The 17,371-nt window shown below is 40.3% G+C and overlaps 1 protein-coding gene across 1 annotated transcript in view; it reads right to left on the bottom strand.

The window, feature by feature from the left end:
• LOC135873590 (dynein axonemal heavy chain 5-like) overlaps positions 1 to 17,371 on the bottom strand; it is a 283,929-nt gene that overhangs the window by 137,598 nt on the left and 128,960 nt on the right. Inside the window, exons 44-47 of the mRNA XM_065398212.1 lie at positions 8,814 to 8,948; positions 7,593 to 7,782; positions 4,324 to 4,541; positions 2,787 to 3,098 (exon numbers count right to left, since the gene is read on the bottom strand). Of these exons, the coding sequence (XP_065254284.1) occupies positions 2,787 to 3,098; positions 4,324 to 4,541; positions 7,593 to 7,782; positions 8,814 to 8,948 (855 nt within the window). The remainder of the gene's footprint in view (positions 1 to 2,786; positions 3,099 to 4,323; positions 4,542 to 7,592; positions 7,783 to 8,813; positions 8,949 to 17,371) is intronic.

Consider the following 17,371-nt stretch of genomic DNA (forward strand, 5'->3'; position numbering starts at 1 on the left):
TTGGTCTTTATATTACATTTTATATAGAAAGCTGAACTTTTGTAATTGTGTATATTTTATAAATGAGTAAATAGATAAATTTTCCCCAAAGTTTCATACTGATACGTAATCTTCTTCACTTCCTGTCCTAAACTGTTGTCCACCATTGTCGTTTGCTATTAAATAACTGCTACAATTCCACACCACGTGTGTTCGGTAGTGGGTGAAGTGGTTCTTTTATAGCTAAGAGTTTTGGGATTTTTTGATAATGAAAGTACATTTAAAATATTGGTATCATTTTTGGTCTTCTAACAGAATGTTATCATGATAAGAATTATAACAATATTCACCTTGGCAATCCCATTACATTATGGCTTAGTACAAATTGGCAGGACATCTGTGCCAGACAAAATAATATGGTAACTCTCATTCACAGTTTTTGTTTCTGATTATGAACTCGCCCTGAGATTTCATTCATGCATAATGTTTACCTTATATACTGATTTTTAATGCTTTATAATCACAGAAATTATTGTTCCTTCTAAACCAACTGTAAATACTGCATTTGATCTCTCACCTAATTTGGAGCCAAATTTAGTTCAATTCACATAGATTTAAGTGGTTTTGTACGAGTGGTAACTGAAGACAGATTCTGTCCCTGGTGAGTATATCTCCCTTCTGTAGCATTATCCACACTGTTCTTCTACATGTTACCTATAAGTTATTTATATCTGTGTTTTTATCGATATTGGGTCTAATGTGAGTAATCCTGTATTTGAAGCTTGAATACTGCTGTTAGTGCACTTTATTTTATGAAGTTCTCTTGTATAGTTTACTGATCCAATTTTTTACATACTGAAAAAAGTAATAAGAGAAAAAGGAGTCATCTGTATATGGAATCAGTATTATCCCCATCTGTAAAATCAGTGTTATCGCCCACATTATTTGAGAAGCGAAGATAGCTCATTAAAAGTGAAAGGAGAACTGACAGTTTGACAGCTTTGGTTTACATTTGGATAGTTCCAAATACAGCCTTCAGCAGGGAACAAAACTTTATATTTCACTGCTTTTCCATCTCTCAGGCTAATAAAATACACTTTTTTTCTGAAAAATGTCACTATTATGCTTTCAGAACAAGATATAGCATAAAATATAAAAGAAGATCATGGGAAGGAAGCAGTAAATTGACCCAAATATACATTATTTTGGAAGCATATTTTTAAAATTCATTATAAGAATTACCTTTCTTACCGCTGCAGGAAATATTAAGTCTGATCATTACTTTTTGAAGATTACAGCAAAATGAATGTAATGCCAGAAGTGGGTTTCAATGTAAATGGGAAGAAACTAAGATTAAATGTTTCTATGAGAAGTCATTTGTTAACATTCTAGCTATTGTAATAGTATATTAGTCATTGCTTTTGTCATATTTATAAACACATTTTTTACAATGACAGTTCAAAAGGCCAGCACAAGAAAAATCTCACTTGTAGAATCCAACAAAAATGAAAAAGGTGGGGAAAAAACAACTATGGAATCTGAGATAAATGAACAGGGAGAACTGGCAAAAGAGAGAGCTAATGAGAAAGGAAAGGAAAGGAAAGGAAAGACCAGTTTCAGTTGTGCTACCACAGGTGGCAATTAACGAAATGAAAAGAAAATTACAAAGGCAAAAAGAATACAGAGCATTAACTTTCAATAGTAATGTTTTATGAAGAAAAATTAAGTTTCAGTTGCATCAGAGATGGTCTATTACATGTAAGACTATTATACATCCACCATTGTGTAGGACTGTCCTTGGTGATTAATGAAAACTCTGTCAATTCCCAGCCTTTGCCTCATTCATGAATATCTTGCAGAGGGTTACACAGCATTTTGTACTTGTAGTATGGAAGGATAAAACATTTCCCTCTGGTCTTTTTGGGTTCAGCATGATTTAGCCTAATAATTTAATAAAGAGACGCTATGTCAAAAATACAAAGACAACGAGGAGTCTGGTGGCACCTTAAAGACTAACAGATTTATTTGGGCATAAGCTTTCGTGGGTAAAAAACCTCACTTCTTCAGACGCAACTGTTGCATCTGAAGAAGTGAGGTTTTTTACCCACGAAAGCTTATGCCCAAATAAATCTGTTAGTCTTTAAGGTGCCACCAGACTCCTCGTTGTCTTTGTGGATACAGACTAACACGGCTACCCCCTGATACTTGACACTATGTCAAAAATATCATGCACACAAGTCTTAACTTAAAAGTGCATGGTCCTACAGAATATAGACTTCATGGATCAAATACACCCCTGCTGTAACTGAAGTTAACAGAGCTTCAATAAGGATGACTTTGGCCTGATTTTTTTCTTATTTATTTAAATATAACAGAAACAAAAAAGCCCATTTAGAACCTTCTGAGCACTCTAGTGATAATTAAAATATCAAAAACAATGTTAGTCACCAAGCAGCATAAATTAATTCTGCCACTCAGCAGTATAAAATGGAGATAACAATTTACCTCCAAACAGCCAACAGATTAAAAAAATAAAAACAAAGGAAAAGCCCTCCCACCACTCAAATTAGTGGTCATATTATCCGCCTAATATCGTTTAATTTAGATTATGTTAGCTATTGTTATAGGCCCTTTCTTTGTCCGCATTATGCCTTGTGATTATCCTTCATGTCAGTTCTTTATTTTATTAAATAAATGGGATAAACAACTGAAGTAGAATGTAGGAAAAATAATGCTAATTTATCCAGACGTGTTAAATAAGCAGATTGGAATTCATTTTTCTTTGTAGCAAGTATTGGCCTTAATACCTGAAATACACTGTTAAAGCTGTTCCATAGGACATCAGAGTGAGTAGCAGGCAAAGTCTGCAGCCAAGCCTTTAAAATGGGCCTCCAATCTAACACTGAGGAACTCATGAAGACCATCCCATTACGAGATACTGTTGCTGGGGAAGCATTGTCAATGTTATGGGGCTCAAAAACAATCTTGCAGTTTGGGGACATTGGAATACGATCTCCATTAGCCAAAGTAAGGGTCTTGTTATCATCTAGAACAGAGTTCAGATTTTCAATCCATATCGCATCCACAGGACCATCCAAAACTATCCATATGTGTTCTCCCTAAAATATACATGTACAAGTGTAAATTCTATGTCAAAAATATAATTTATTGAACACATACGAGAATACATTACTTTATATAAACATTGACTTGTAAGTTATCTGATCTGGTGCTGAATGCTTTATTATTAATCATAATACTTCCTTTTTTTCCTTATTTACCCAGTGATTTGAAATCTCACTTCATTACTGAGTGTCATACCAAAGATTTTTTTATCAAAGTGACAAAAACTTAATTTCAGTTGTTATATACAGAGAGATGTTGCTTTCCCCTGTGACAGCCATATGGCCTGATCCTGTTCCCACAGAAGCAGATGAAAACAATTTCCATTAACTTCAGTGAGAACAGGAACAGGCTTACAATCTCTTAACAGAGGATACCTAAATTCTTTCATAACAAGCTTTCACATTTTCCAAGGCCTAAATAAAACACAATGCAACCTTCATAACATATGTGGCTCTGTGGCAGCACTGTCTGCAGGTCTGAGGAGAGAGAGGAGAAATCAGTATGCAACATTTTTCAACTGAGGCTATAACTACATTGCTCCAATATAATTACTGATCTGGAGTGGCGTGGACGTAAAACGTGGGTGGGAGAGATTCCCCCTCTTTGTCTCTATATTAAACCACTGAAAGTCTTTGCATTGGGAATTGAAAAGAATGGAAGGACTAAAGGTTTACAGAAGATGAAAGAGGAAATAAAACCCTACAGAGCTCACTGATCCAGCCCCAGAACCTCAAGTCTGTGCTTGAGGAGGTGAGTGATCTCTGGCATGTACTTCAGAGTAACCCTGTATACATTCCTAAATGCTCAGTGCTTGTCTTCACTACCGTGGATATCGCAGCGGATGTCGATTTAGTGGGTCTAGTGAAGACCCACTAAATCGATGGCAGAGCACTCTCCGGTCAACTCTAGTACTCCAGCTCCCCGAGAAGATTAAGGTAAGTTGACCGGAGAGCATCTCCCATCTACGCAGCGCAGTGAAGACACCAGGGTAAGTCAACCTAAGCTACATTGACTCCAGCTACGCGGTTGACTAGTGAAGACAAGCCCTCAGACACAAACAATAACTAAAATATTATATTTTCAAATTTGATTTGATTTGATCAAAAAAGACCCTTCACATAAATGAAGCATTGAAAGGGATGTGTTGCTTTGTAATAATACCTTACAGAAACAGTATTAAATGCTATTATTGGCTGTCAGAACACAATATCCAGTTACCTTCTTTGCTTTTAAAGTTTTTCTCCATAAAGTAGAGAAAATGCCATCTGTCCAATCATTTGTAGCAACATCGAGAGTACCAAACATCTGGGAAGCTGTAATTGCCTTTGGGTTCATCCTCATCTCTTTATGAGGAGTGCCACAGTCTGTCATTGCTTTCATCAAGATATTAATGCATTTTGTCTTTCCTGCACCAGTCGGACCCAGAGTCATCATACCTTAAAAAGACAGACTTCTTTTAAAATAAAATGCCGAAATGTAAGACCCCAATTTAATGATGCATTGCATCAGAATCTTGCTTTTTTTAAATCAAAACTAAATTTAAAAAAGATGTTTTTCATTCCACTTTCTTGATGTTGACTGAAATGAAATTTTTTAAATGTTTTATTAAAGGCTTTCATAAAGGCCTGATTTATTCTGCTAGGCCAATGTGGCTCTCTATCCTCCCTTAGGCAGTTCTGTTCCTTTTTCTAATTGGAAAACACAGCTGCCTTTTGATGTTCATATGTGGTGACACTCAATTGACTGGTGGTAAACAAAACCAATCATTTTAAAATATCTTTTACAAGAAAGAGTTGTTCCAAGTGATATACAAAACCGAGCATTTCTTCCTGGAGTACAAGGAACAAAAAACATACACTTGCATAAACCATGAAGACATTTTTGATATATTTTTCTTAGTAACAGACAAACTTGTTACTTCATCAGTTTATACTCATGTTGCCAACTGAGTTCTTAAACAATACATTAAAATTAGGCTATAGCTGATCCTACTCAGTTACTTTATATTAAATCAACAAAGCTGTGTGCCAAGAAACAATGACATAGTTTGAAAGCAGATGGGACATTCAGGCTGAGATTTTCAAGGCCACTTAGAAATTTGGACGCCCATTTCCCATTAATTGTAATGGAAATTGAGCATCAAAATCCCATAGTATCAGGGGGTAGACGTGTTAGTCTGTATCCACAAAAACAACAAGGAGTCCGGTGGCACCTTAAAGACTAACTAATTTATTTGGGCATAGTGGGTAAAAAAACCTCACTTCTTCAGATGCATAGAGTGAATGTTACAGATGCAGGCATTATATAATGACAAGAAAAGGGAGTACCTCACAAGTGGAGAACCAGTGTTGACAGGGCCAATTCGATCAGGGTGGATGTAGTCCACTCCCAATAATAGATGAGGAGGTTTCAATTCCAGGACAGACAAAGCTGCTTTTGGAATGAGCCAGCCACTCCCAGTCCCTATTCAAGCCCAAATTAATGGTGTTAAATTTGCAAATGAATTTTAGTTCTGCTGTTTCTCTTTGAAGTCTGTTTCTGAAGTTTTTTTGTTCAAGAATAGTTACTTTTAAATCTGTTATAGAATGTCCAAGGAGGTTGAAGTGTTCACCTACTGGCTTTTGTAGGTTACCAAAATCCCACAGGTGACTTTGAAAATCTCAGATGCAAAGTTATGGAGGAATTTAGTAGCATAGAGCTTCTGACCAACATTATGGATCCAAGCATGCATAATACAGAGTGACTGTGGCTCCCTCTAAAAGGAATAGGAGTTATATGTATTCAATATCTCATAGGAGGTGCTCAGAACTGTGCAGGATCCAGCCTTATATTAGGAACATAAGATCTGAGCCAAACCCATTGCAGTTAGAGAGAGACTCTCCGCTGACTCCAATGAGCTTTGGACCAGGTCCACAGAGCAGAGCATGCCTCTAGGATCTGCGCACAGAAGGGCTCTAAACATGCACACATCTCCCTCTCTCCCTGTAGAAGAGAACAATTACCTCTGCAGCACTCTTACCGCTTCTCTCTGGGTCCCCTGGAGAGCTCTCATAGATCTGAAGATCCATGAGTGGTGAGGGAATCAGGAGGAGTTGGAGGTAAGGGAATGTGCACTGTCTCCCCTCCACTTTATAAAATTAGCAGTGGAAAGTTAATACAGGTAAAGGTGATGTTAACTTTCCAGTGGTGCCTCTCTGCCTTGGCAACTGCCTAAAAGGATTATTACAAGGCCAAACATCTGCAAGGGAGTCTCTGGCAGCAGATCTCACAGCTCCCTGCACTGCCAGGGAGCTGGGCCAGAGTTTCAGGGGCCCAGACCCAATATGGAGGCACTGAACAGCAGGCCTTCTGCCCTCCATGGATCCTGAGGATCTGTGTGGATCTCAGGGGAATTGTGGTGTTTGTGGGTGAATGTCCAGTTTCTTGCAGTTGGACACAAATCCCACACTCCAAGAGTAAAATTCAAAGGAAATTCCACAAGGGGAACCTTGAGGGTTCCCTGGCCCTCACATTGGTATTGCCACAAGAGGGGCCCAGAATTTCATTCTGCATTAGACCAATGAATTAAGAAGAAACATTATTAGCCATAACATTATTCAGCTCTTTCATTTAACCAGCCATAATATGTGAACTGACTTTCTGAGACAGTGAAGACCACAGATTTAAATATGCTTTGTGAAGAAATATCTCCTCTTATTTGTTCTAAATGCACCAGGGTATTAGTTTAAGCTAGTGATCCCTGATTCATGTACTATGGAAAGCATAAAAAGGATCATCCTTCACAAATCCCTTCATAAATCTTGACAAATTTAATCAGATTCCCTTTATCTCTTTTCCTTTCCGGGCTAATTCTGGTGTTTGCAATCTCCCGTCATTTGTAAATCTGGCTGTACCACTGTCTTTGTTACCCTTCTATGGACTGGGTCAATTTCTATTCTATCTTTCTTCAATTGAAGTGACCAACATTGAACAGAGAAGTCCTAATGGTGTTTGGAAGTACAACAGGCATGTGGTAGTACCCATTACAGTTAAGGATTCAAGACAGTTTCATTTGCAACCTCTTTACTTTAACATGCTCATAACTATAGGAAATATTCACCTTTTGAGCTCAAAAGAGCCATAATTAGAATCTGCCTGAATTTGACTTTTTTCAGAATATTGAGCAAAATCAGCTATTTCTGAGTTTGGTGAGAAGGGGGGGAAATAAAATACATTTTTACTCTGCATTTTAACTTCCCCCTTAGAAACTTCAGTTCCTCTCAAGGCCACACACCGATTTCCCATAAAAAGACATACTATAGCTAAATTGTCAATATTATGAGGACAAGGTGGGCTCTTTGTTTATGATAAAAATTATTAACAATTTTCTGATAAAAATATCCATATGAGGCTTTAAAAACTTGAAAAAAATCTACAATTTGTAGAAAAGAAATAGAAAAGCCTTTACTGCTATAATGGAGTATGAAACCCTCATTTGGCATGCTAACCATGTCGGACTCGCTGAGTTTCATACAGTTGAATAAGCTTAAGAATCCACGGAGGATGATGAATAAGCCCAGCTTTCTCCGTCTCTTTCCGAATGGCCGACTCTAGTTCAGGATACCCAACCTTATCAAGAGTAATTCCAGGGAACAGGTCGTTAATCAGACTCATAAATAAAGGTTCATCTTCATCTACCTGTCAATTAAAAAGTAGGAAAAACCCCCAATTATTTATTCTTTGAAATTAATTATTATTGTAATTACAAACAATCTGCAAGAATATGTTAATTAAATGATAGTAGTAAAATAGATATCTTTTCTAAAACAAACGTGAAAATTATGAGTGGATGTATGTTATTAAAATGACTTTCAAGCAATTTAGCCATAGATAGGAATTTCTAAATTAAATATTCACTTAAAATTTATGTAAATGTTTAAATTTTAGTACAATTCTTGTAAATCTCCCCATCTGTTAGTCATTTAGACAAACAGGCTAGATGTCCCCTTATTTCTTCTCTTGAAGTCTAATTTTTTTCCTCTGTAAATCATTATAATCTAGACTGCGGTTTAAAAATGTGCATGAATTAGCTAAATAGACAGTTAATTGTGAATCTGGTGTTTGTGTACTTTCGCAGAGGTTACACACACTATAATCTTCCAGCTACAGCAAAATGGAAAAACGAAGAATTCTTTGGATAGAAGAGGGTAGTCGTGGAAGAGAATAGAATAGATAAGTATTCTTCAGCTACTTCAAAACAGCCCACTCACTATACGTCATTCTGGTTGTTATGATGTTTGAAAAGGCAGATTGCCAAGAATTAGTGTAAATTGAAATTCTGGATTAATAGGGATCTAAAATGACAGATGAAATGTTAATTCAATGTGCTCTTTTTCCCTCTCTCTTTTGTTTGCTCTCCTTTCCATTCCATATAAAAGTAATTTGAAAATCAGGCTGGATTTTCCTCTAAGATCTTATAGGATTTCTTATTATTATTTCTTCATTTGAAATCTCTCATTCGGGGGGGGGAGGGGAAGAGTTGTCCTCTCTTCATAAGAAAAAAATGGGTTCAGAGCACCATCACTTTGATATGCCAGCCATTAAAAGAGAAGTAGTATCATTGCAAAAGGATGTAGCCAACTGCTGAGAAAATACACTTCAGTTCATACTAACATATAATAAACACATTTTAAAAAACCATTTTGTGAAGGTAATCAATGTTACGATACCAGCTTGGAGAGGTTCATGTCCCGTAGAACTCTCATCACTACTGTTTTCTCTGGCTCATTGGGATTGGATCTTTTTACTGCTCCAAGAGTTCTTAAGACAGATAAAATATTTCTTAATCCGAAGTCATAGTGAACCTTAAAACAAAGCGTGAACACAATTAGTACTGTAGAAGTTAAGCACTTTAAAATTATGACAAAGGCTGGAAACTAAATGAATTTAAGAAGTAGCCTATCAATAAAGTTTCACAGTTCTTCATCCTCACAAAAAGAGTAAAGGTTTTGCTGGTGTCAGATTCTATAAATAATTTTCATTGTTGTATCTCCAATTATAACAAACACAATTACATTTACTTAACCTTGAAGTTGTAACACAAAGCCACAGCAAATAAAATCAAAGTTCTATTCTTAACACACTGTGTGATGCCCAGGATTTGACACACATATGGCACTGTAAGTAAAATCACCCATGTCCTGCTTAGAGCCTTCTACAATAAGTAGATTCTACCAAACAGACTCAGGAGTGAGTGTCCTGATTTTTTATTGCCTCATTTTGGGACTGACACACACACAAAAGTATTTGCAAGCTTCTCAGCTGTGCAAGTAGCTGAAAGGGTCCTGCGTTGCTGTAGAATGAATGTCAAAGGAAAACAATGGCCTACCAATGAAAGCCTCCTCTCTTCCTTAAAAGATTCAGCCCTGCAGCCACAAACTGTTGTGATGCTGAAGGGTTGAGAGCTCATGCAAATCACTCACTTCCTCCTTCGCTTCACAATTCTGGATAAATCATATGCTTTAAACTGCTGTGAAGCAAGTTGGAGTTACTTTAGTGATAGGTTGGAATAACTATCCTACATACTAGTTTAGGGCAGAACAGAGTTGCTTCCACAAGCTGCCAAATATTCTTGGCTCTCTATGGCAAACATGCCTGACCCAATCTTCTACCAAGTGTGCTGCCACTCCTTTGTTCTGCAATGAAGTACTACAGCAATACCAACACTGCAGTTACAAATGCTCACCAGGGCTGGCCTTACCATGAGGAGAACTGAGGCGGCTAACTCAGGTCCCAGACTGGGGGGGAGGGGGAGGGCATCACTAGGACCCAGAGTGTAGAAAATTGTGTCTGCTGCTGGTGCATATGTATTCTCTCTTCTCTAGATGCACAGAGATGGTGGAGTGCTGTGCTGGAGGAAGGAGGGCACAAGAGACATAACAGGCAGGTAGGAGAAAAGGTGAGAGGGAATAACAGAAAGCAGCAGGAGCTGCAGGGAGAGAGAGGAAGAGGAGCCTCTAATGTACCTCTCTAGCACCCCCAGGAGCCTGGACTGATTAACACCAGCTTCTCAGGGAGCTTCCTGTTTCCTGCTGCTTCCCTGAACCCACTTGAGGAGAACAGGCAGTCAACGGAAGTAATAGGAACCAGTTAGGCCCTTAAGACGCCGATATCTTCCCTCACTCAGGCCCTGCTACCAGCCTGCTTATTTGTCCCCTTCAATTGAGTGTTGAGAGCCACTATAGCTGGCACAGAACAGCAGTCATGAGTGAAAGAAGAAAACGCCCCTCTGGGGCAGCATTCAGAAAAAGAAAGCAAGCAAAGGAAGCTTTTCTATCTAAGCAGGAAGGAGCTCTCCTGAGACACATAGACACAAATGTTCACGGTGAGCCTTCCGGTCCCAGTGAGGATGTGAGTGGTGAGGAGACGCCTGATCTTCCAGTTAGTCAGAGTGCAGGTGACCTGGCAGATACTGCAGCATCCATATCTCCATCTCAAATGGATGTAACCATGTTGCACATTCCTGAAGAAAAGTGTAGATCAGAGAAGAGTGTGGTGTAGGCGCAAGAAACTGCTGCTGCTGAGTTTAGTTCCTTAAGTCTAGATGATCCAGGACTGTGGACCCACTTGAGCAGTAGCCTGAGGGACTTCTTTGTACTGCATGGGCCACAGCAAGTGAAAAACTTCATGTTCCCCAAAGACAATGAAAATAGAAGTTTCCATCCAACACATTACTGGCGTGACATCCCCAATGGTGACAAAGTGGACAGGCCATGGCTTATGTACTCAAAAACCCAGAATGCGGAATACTGTTTTTGTTGCAAACTCTTCCAGTCTAATGTTCCAGCCACATTGGGTTCTACAGGAACAAAGGACTGGAAAAATCTGGCTAGAAATCTGGCATGCCATGAGAAGGCAGCAAATCACCAGAGAGCATTCCATAGGTGGAAAGAGCTTGAGATGAGACTAAGGTTAAAGGCCACCATAGATTAGCATCAAGAGAAGATCGCATCAGAGTCTCTTTACTGGCAAAATGTTCTGAAAAGGCTCATTGCCATTATGAGAATGCTTGCTACCCAAAACCTAGCACTGCGTGGCACTTCAGATCAGCTATATGTGCCAAAAAATGGAAACTTCCTTAAAATGTGGAGCTGATGGCTGAGTTTGATGCTGTACTCCAGGAGCATCTAAGAAGAGTCACCACCCAAACTGATTTATATGTATTTGACCCAGGTCTGTCAAGCCTAGCAAATGGTTATTTGTTTAGTGGTTGTAGTGTTACACAAAAGATCACACTGGCAAAAGACTCATCCAATGATAGGCAGAGCTGATGGTCTGCTAAGAAAGACTGCAAAGAGGCACATAAGATGCTGCTGATAGCAGTGTTGTGCTTGGCTAGAATGGGTACTTTTGGATCTAAGTTCTGTCCGTCCTGAAGGTAGTTCAGTATGGCAGATATTCCTGTGCCTTCGCCCTTCTCTGTGCACAAATCAGACATCAAGAATTATAACATTCAAAAACCAGTCGCAGAACACTTCAACCTCCCTGATCATTCAATTACACACCTCAAAGTCGCAATACTCCAACAAAAAAACTTCAAAAAACAGACTCCAATGAGAAACTGCAGAATTGGAATTAATTGATTGCTCTCGTTATAGTTGGCATGGCAACATCCATTTTTTCATGTTCTCTGTGTATATATATATCTTCCTACCGTATTTTCCACTGCAGGCATCCGATGAAGTGGGTTTTAGCCCACGAAAGCTTATGCCCAAATAAATTTGTTAGTCTCTAAGGTGCCACAAGTACTCCTCGTTCTTTTTGTGATACAGACTATCACGGCTACCACTCTGAAACCTGTCACCATGCAAGGCACTGAATTTAGCCGTATGAAGTGGAAATCCATCAACTTCATGAAAAAACTCGTACAGATACAGACAGACATCATCTTCCTTTCCAAATGCAAACAGATGGACATCATACCAAAAGGACTGAAGGTAAAAAATCTATTATAATCTAAATACCACACAGACTATGCTGAGAGATTGTGCCACACACTCTCAAAGAAACTGTGGAACCACCTGATCAACATCCTATACAGCAAACAGGGAAAGATTAAGAATGAGCTCTCAAAATTGGATACTCCCATAAAAAACCAACCTTCCACACAAACATCCTCGTGGCTGGACTTTACAAAAACTAGACAAGCCATTTACAACACACACTTTGCTTCTCTACAAAGGAAAAAGGACACTAAACTATCTAAACTACTACATGCCACAAGGGGCCACAACAGTGGTTCCCTTAACTCACCCAACAATATTGTTAATCTATCCAGCTATACTCTTAGCCCAGCAGAAGAGTCTGTCCTATCTCGGGGCCTCTCCTTCTGCACCTCCACCCCCACGAACATGATACAGTTCTGCAGTGATCTGGAATCCTACTTTCGACGTCTCCGACTCAAGGAATATTTCCAACACACCTCAGCACACTAATCCACAGAAACCTTCCTACCAACACTACAAAAAGAAGGATTCTGCATGGACTCCTCCTGAAGGTCGAAACAACAGACTGGACTTCTACATAGAGTGCTTCCGCCGACGTGCACGGGCTGAAATTGTGGAAAATCAGCATCACTTGCCCCATAACCTCAGCAGTGCAGAACACAACGCCATCCACAGCCTCAGAAACAACTCTGACATCATAATCAAAAAGGCTGACAAAGGAGGTGCTGTTGTCATCATGAATAGGTCAGAATATGAACGAGAGGCTGCTAGGCAGCAATCTAACACCACATTCTACAGACTATTACCCTCTGATCCCACTGAGGGTTACCAAAAGAAACTACACCATTTGCTCAAGAAACTCCCTGAAAAAGCACAGGAACAAATCTGCACAGTCACACCCCTAGAGCCCCAACCAGGGGTATTCTATCTGCTACCCAAGATCCATAAACCTGGAAATCCTGGACGCCCCATCATCTCAGACATTGGCACCCTGACAGCAGGATTGTCTGGCTATGTAGACTCTCTCCTCAGGCCCTACGCTACCAGCACTCCTAGCTATCTTTGAGAAACCACTGACTTCCTGAGGAAACTACAATCCATTGGTGATCTTCCAGAAAACACCATCCTGGCCACTATGGATGTAGAAGCCCTCTACACCAACATTCCACACAAAGATGGACTACAAGCCATCAGGAACAGTATCCCCGATAATGTTACGGCAAACCTGGTGGCTGAACTTTGTGACTTTGTCCTCACCGACAACTATTTCACATTTGGGGACAATATATACCTTCAAGTCAGCGGCACTGCTATGGGTACCCGCATGGCCCCACAGTATGCCAACATTTTTATGGCTGACTTAGAACAACGCTTCCTCAGCTCTCGTCCCCTAACGCCCCTACTCTACTTGCGCTACACTGATGACATCTTCATCATCTGGACCCATGGAAAAGAAGCCCTTAAGGAATTCCACCATGATTTCAACAATTTCCATCCCACCATCAACCTCAGCCTGGACCAGTCCACACAAGAGATCCACTTCCTGGACTCTACAGTGCTAATAAACGATGGTCACATAAACACCACCCTATACGGGAAACCTACTAACCACTATACTTACCTACATGTCTCCAGCTTTCATCCAGGCCACATCACATGATCCATTGTCTACAGCCAAGCTCTAAGATACAACTGCATTTGCTCCAATCCCTCAGACAGAGACAAAACACCTACAGGATCTCTATCAAGCATTCTTAAAACTACAATACCCACCCACTGAAGTGAAGAAACAGACTGACAGAGCCAGAAGACTACCCAGAAGTCACCTACTTCAGGACAGGCCCAACAAAGAAAGTAACAGAACGCCACTAGCCATCACCTTTAGCCCCCAACTAAAACCTCTCCAGCGCATCATCAAGGATCTACAACCTATCCTGAAGGATGATCCCTCACTCTCACAGACCTAGGGAGACAGGCCAGTCCTCGCTTACAGACAGCCCCACAACCTGAAGCAAATACTCACCAGCAACTACACGCCACACAACAAAAACACTAACCCAGGAACCTATCCTTGCAACAAAGCCCATTGCCAACTCTGTCCACATATCTATTCAAGGGACACCATTATAGGACCTAATCACATCTGCCATACCATCAGAGGCTCGTTCACCTGCACATCTATCAATGTGATATATGCCATCACGTGCCAGCAATGCCCCTCTGCCATGTACATTGGCCAAACTGGACAGTCTCTATGCAAAAGAATAAATGGACACAAATCAGACATCAAGAATTATAACATTCAAAAACCAGTCGGAGAACACTTCAACCTCCCTGGTCACTCAATTACAGACCTCAAAGTCGCAATACTCCAACCATAAAAAACTTCAAAAACAGACTCCAACGAGAAACTGCAGAATTGGAATTAATTTGCAAACTGGACACCATTAAATTAGGCTTGAATAAAGACTGGGAGTGGATGGGTCATTACACAATGTAAAAACTATTTCCCCATGCTAATTTTTCCCCCTACTGTTACTCACACCTTGTCAACTGTCGGAAATAGGCCGTCCTGTTTATCACTACAAAAGTTTTTTGTCTCCTGCTGCTAATAGCCCACCTTAATTGATTGCTCTCGTCATAATTGGTATGGCAACACCCATTTTTTCATGTTCTCTGTGTTTATATATATCTTCCTACTGTATTTTCCACTGCATGCATCCGATGAAGTGGGTTTTAGCCCATGAAGGCTTATGCCCAAATAAATTTGTTAGTCTCTAAGGTGCCACAAGTACTCCTCGTTCTTTTTGCTGATACAGACTAACACGGCTACCACTCTGAAAGAAAAATGTTATGCTGAGGTTTGGGCAAAACCTTGTTGACTCTGCCCTTCATTCAGGATAAACGTAGAAAGAAACTGAACTCCTCCATGGAAAAGATAGCTGTAACAACAGGAATCTCCACCCAAAACACAAGCCACATGCAAGACTGGGAGGAGTTCAGCCATGCAGCCCAAGTCGTTTCCAGGGGCTCTGGTGATAATGCAAGAGCAGGGGAATGAATGGATTGCAGCTGTGTATCTGTGTGCACATGAGAGAAACACCACAGAAACAAAGAGAAGGCAGCAGAAACCCATGGACAGATAGAGAAAAAATGAAAAGTGAGCTTTTGGGTAAAGTGCTGAATGGACAGAGGCATGGATCAGTGAGCAAAGAAACTGACTCCTGCTGTCTGAATCCTGCTTTGTTGAGGGATACAAGACTTTGGACATTCTTTGTAAATAAACAGGATTGCATCAAAGAAATACCTCACTCCCCATCATCAATTTCTCTTCCTAAGAATGGCCCTATTGGGTCAGACCAAAGGTCCATGTAGCCCAGTATCCTGTCTTCCGACAGTGGCCAGTGCCAGGTGCCCCAGAGGGAATGAACAGAACAGGTAATCATCAAGTGATCCATCCCCTGTCGCTCATTCCCAGCTTCTGGCAAACAGAGGATAGGGACACCATTCCTGCCTATCCTGGCTAATAGCCATTGATGGACCTATCCTCCATTAATTTATCTAGTTCTTTTTTGAACCCTGTTATGGTCCTGGCCTTCACAACATCTTCTGGCAAGGATTTCCACAGGTTCCTAAAGGAAACAACCTGCAAAACCTCAAATTTTGGCTAATCACTCAGGTGTAAAGGGATAAGAATAAATTTTTTCCACACCTTTACGCACACTTCTTAAGTAGATGGTCTTCTAGAGGTGATCATGGTCTCTATTGCCTTTGAGGGAAAGGCTTTTCCTTTCAGTTTCTAGTGCCTCGGTTTGAATTGTCCTGGGCTGGTGGGGAAGCGCACTGATGAACCTTGGCTGATAGGTCCTGTTGCGGGGGCAGATTGTTTGGATGGGTCCCCAATAGAGATGCCACGTTGGAGTTCCACAGTCTTCAAGGGTTTGGGGATTACTGTTATTACTGAATATTGTGCCTTAATTTTTAAAAATTATTTTTGTATGTTTTTTTCTGTTAAAGGATGTGGTAGTAAGGCTGCCTTTGGCTATCTGTGAGTCAGAGCTTCTGTTTCACTGAAGTTTGGGTCTGCATCTTATGAAGTGTCTGGGGGATTTTGTATTTTTACTCATGGCAAACAGGCTCTCGTGTGGATTTTGCAAGAGGCAAAGTTTGTGAATACGTCATTTAATCTCTGCTATCTCCACCAATATTCTGCTGATACAGTCTGCCTTTTAGTTGCTAGTTTCTTTGATGCGTATTGCCTTTATTGAAACTAGGCATTGTTCTGCCCACTATCGTCGTTGATGCATGATTTATTCTTCCCCATCGGCTGTGTGGATACCATTGTTGTGTTGTCTGACTGGATAAGAACTTTCTCACACAGTTTTGACTAAACCAATAATGGATAGTGTGGTTGTCGTTATGTCAAGGAAATTTATGCTCCTGAGTTTGTTTGGGGGTGATCATTCCCCTGGAGTTGTTAATATGTGGAGCCCACTTCCAACATCTGACAGCTTGGCATCTATTATGGTTATTACACAGTGTGGAGAGAAGAGAGGAATTCTCAGTGTGTACCTCTATCCACCATCTCAGTGAATCTGAATGTTATTCGGCATAGCTAGGGAATTGTCCCACTGGTAATAGAAGCAGGGTCTGAAGTTGTCTCTTGTGTAATCTTGGCCAGGGTGAGATCCCTATGCATCATACCATTGTACTTAGTAGCAGTAAGCAGAGCAGGGCTGATGTGTTCTGCTTTGGTCTGATCTGAGTTATGAACAGCCGAAGTTTCTGTTTGCTATGCCTTTTCAGTTTGTCTGGAGTCTTCTGTTCAGCTCTGGTCACTTATTTGAACGAGGGATGAAGGGACTCTATTTTAGATTTATACGGTTGGTGTTTCCCTATTATCTGAGTTCCCTTTAATTCCTTTGTTGGGTCCAGAGCAAGGTTATCAATTATTCTTCTAGAGTGATATGCAGTCAAAGAAATCAGGAGAGAAAATCTCTCTGGAGTATCTTGTTCTAGCTTTACATTATCTGGCTCAGAAAGCTGGCCTTCTTCTGAGGAGAATGAGATGAATAAGGGTAGAGGAGGCTGCATCCCAATGCCTGTACTAGTTTGGATACAGGATACAGATTCCCTGTCCTGCTGGGAACTGGTATGACGATGGGCTATTGGCTCAAGAACTGTAATTGCTGATGGCTGTAAGGATCTGTTGTTTGCCAAAGAGGTTCTGAAGAGTTTGTAGGGGAGCTGTGAGGCTGCCATTCTCTTCAGGCTCTGGAGAT

Source organism: Emys orbicularis, chromosome 2, assembly GCF_028017835.1.
Source record: "Emys orbicularis isolate rEmyOrb1 chromosome 2, rEmyOrb1.hap1, whole genome shotgun sequence".
In the NCBI taxonomy this organism is placed as follows: domain Eukaryota; kingdom Metazoa; phylum Chordata; order Testudines; family Emydidae; genus Emys; species Emys orbicularis.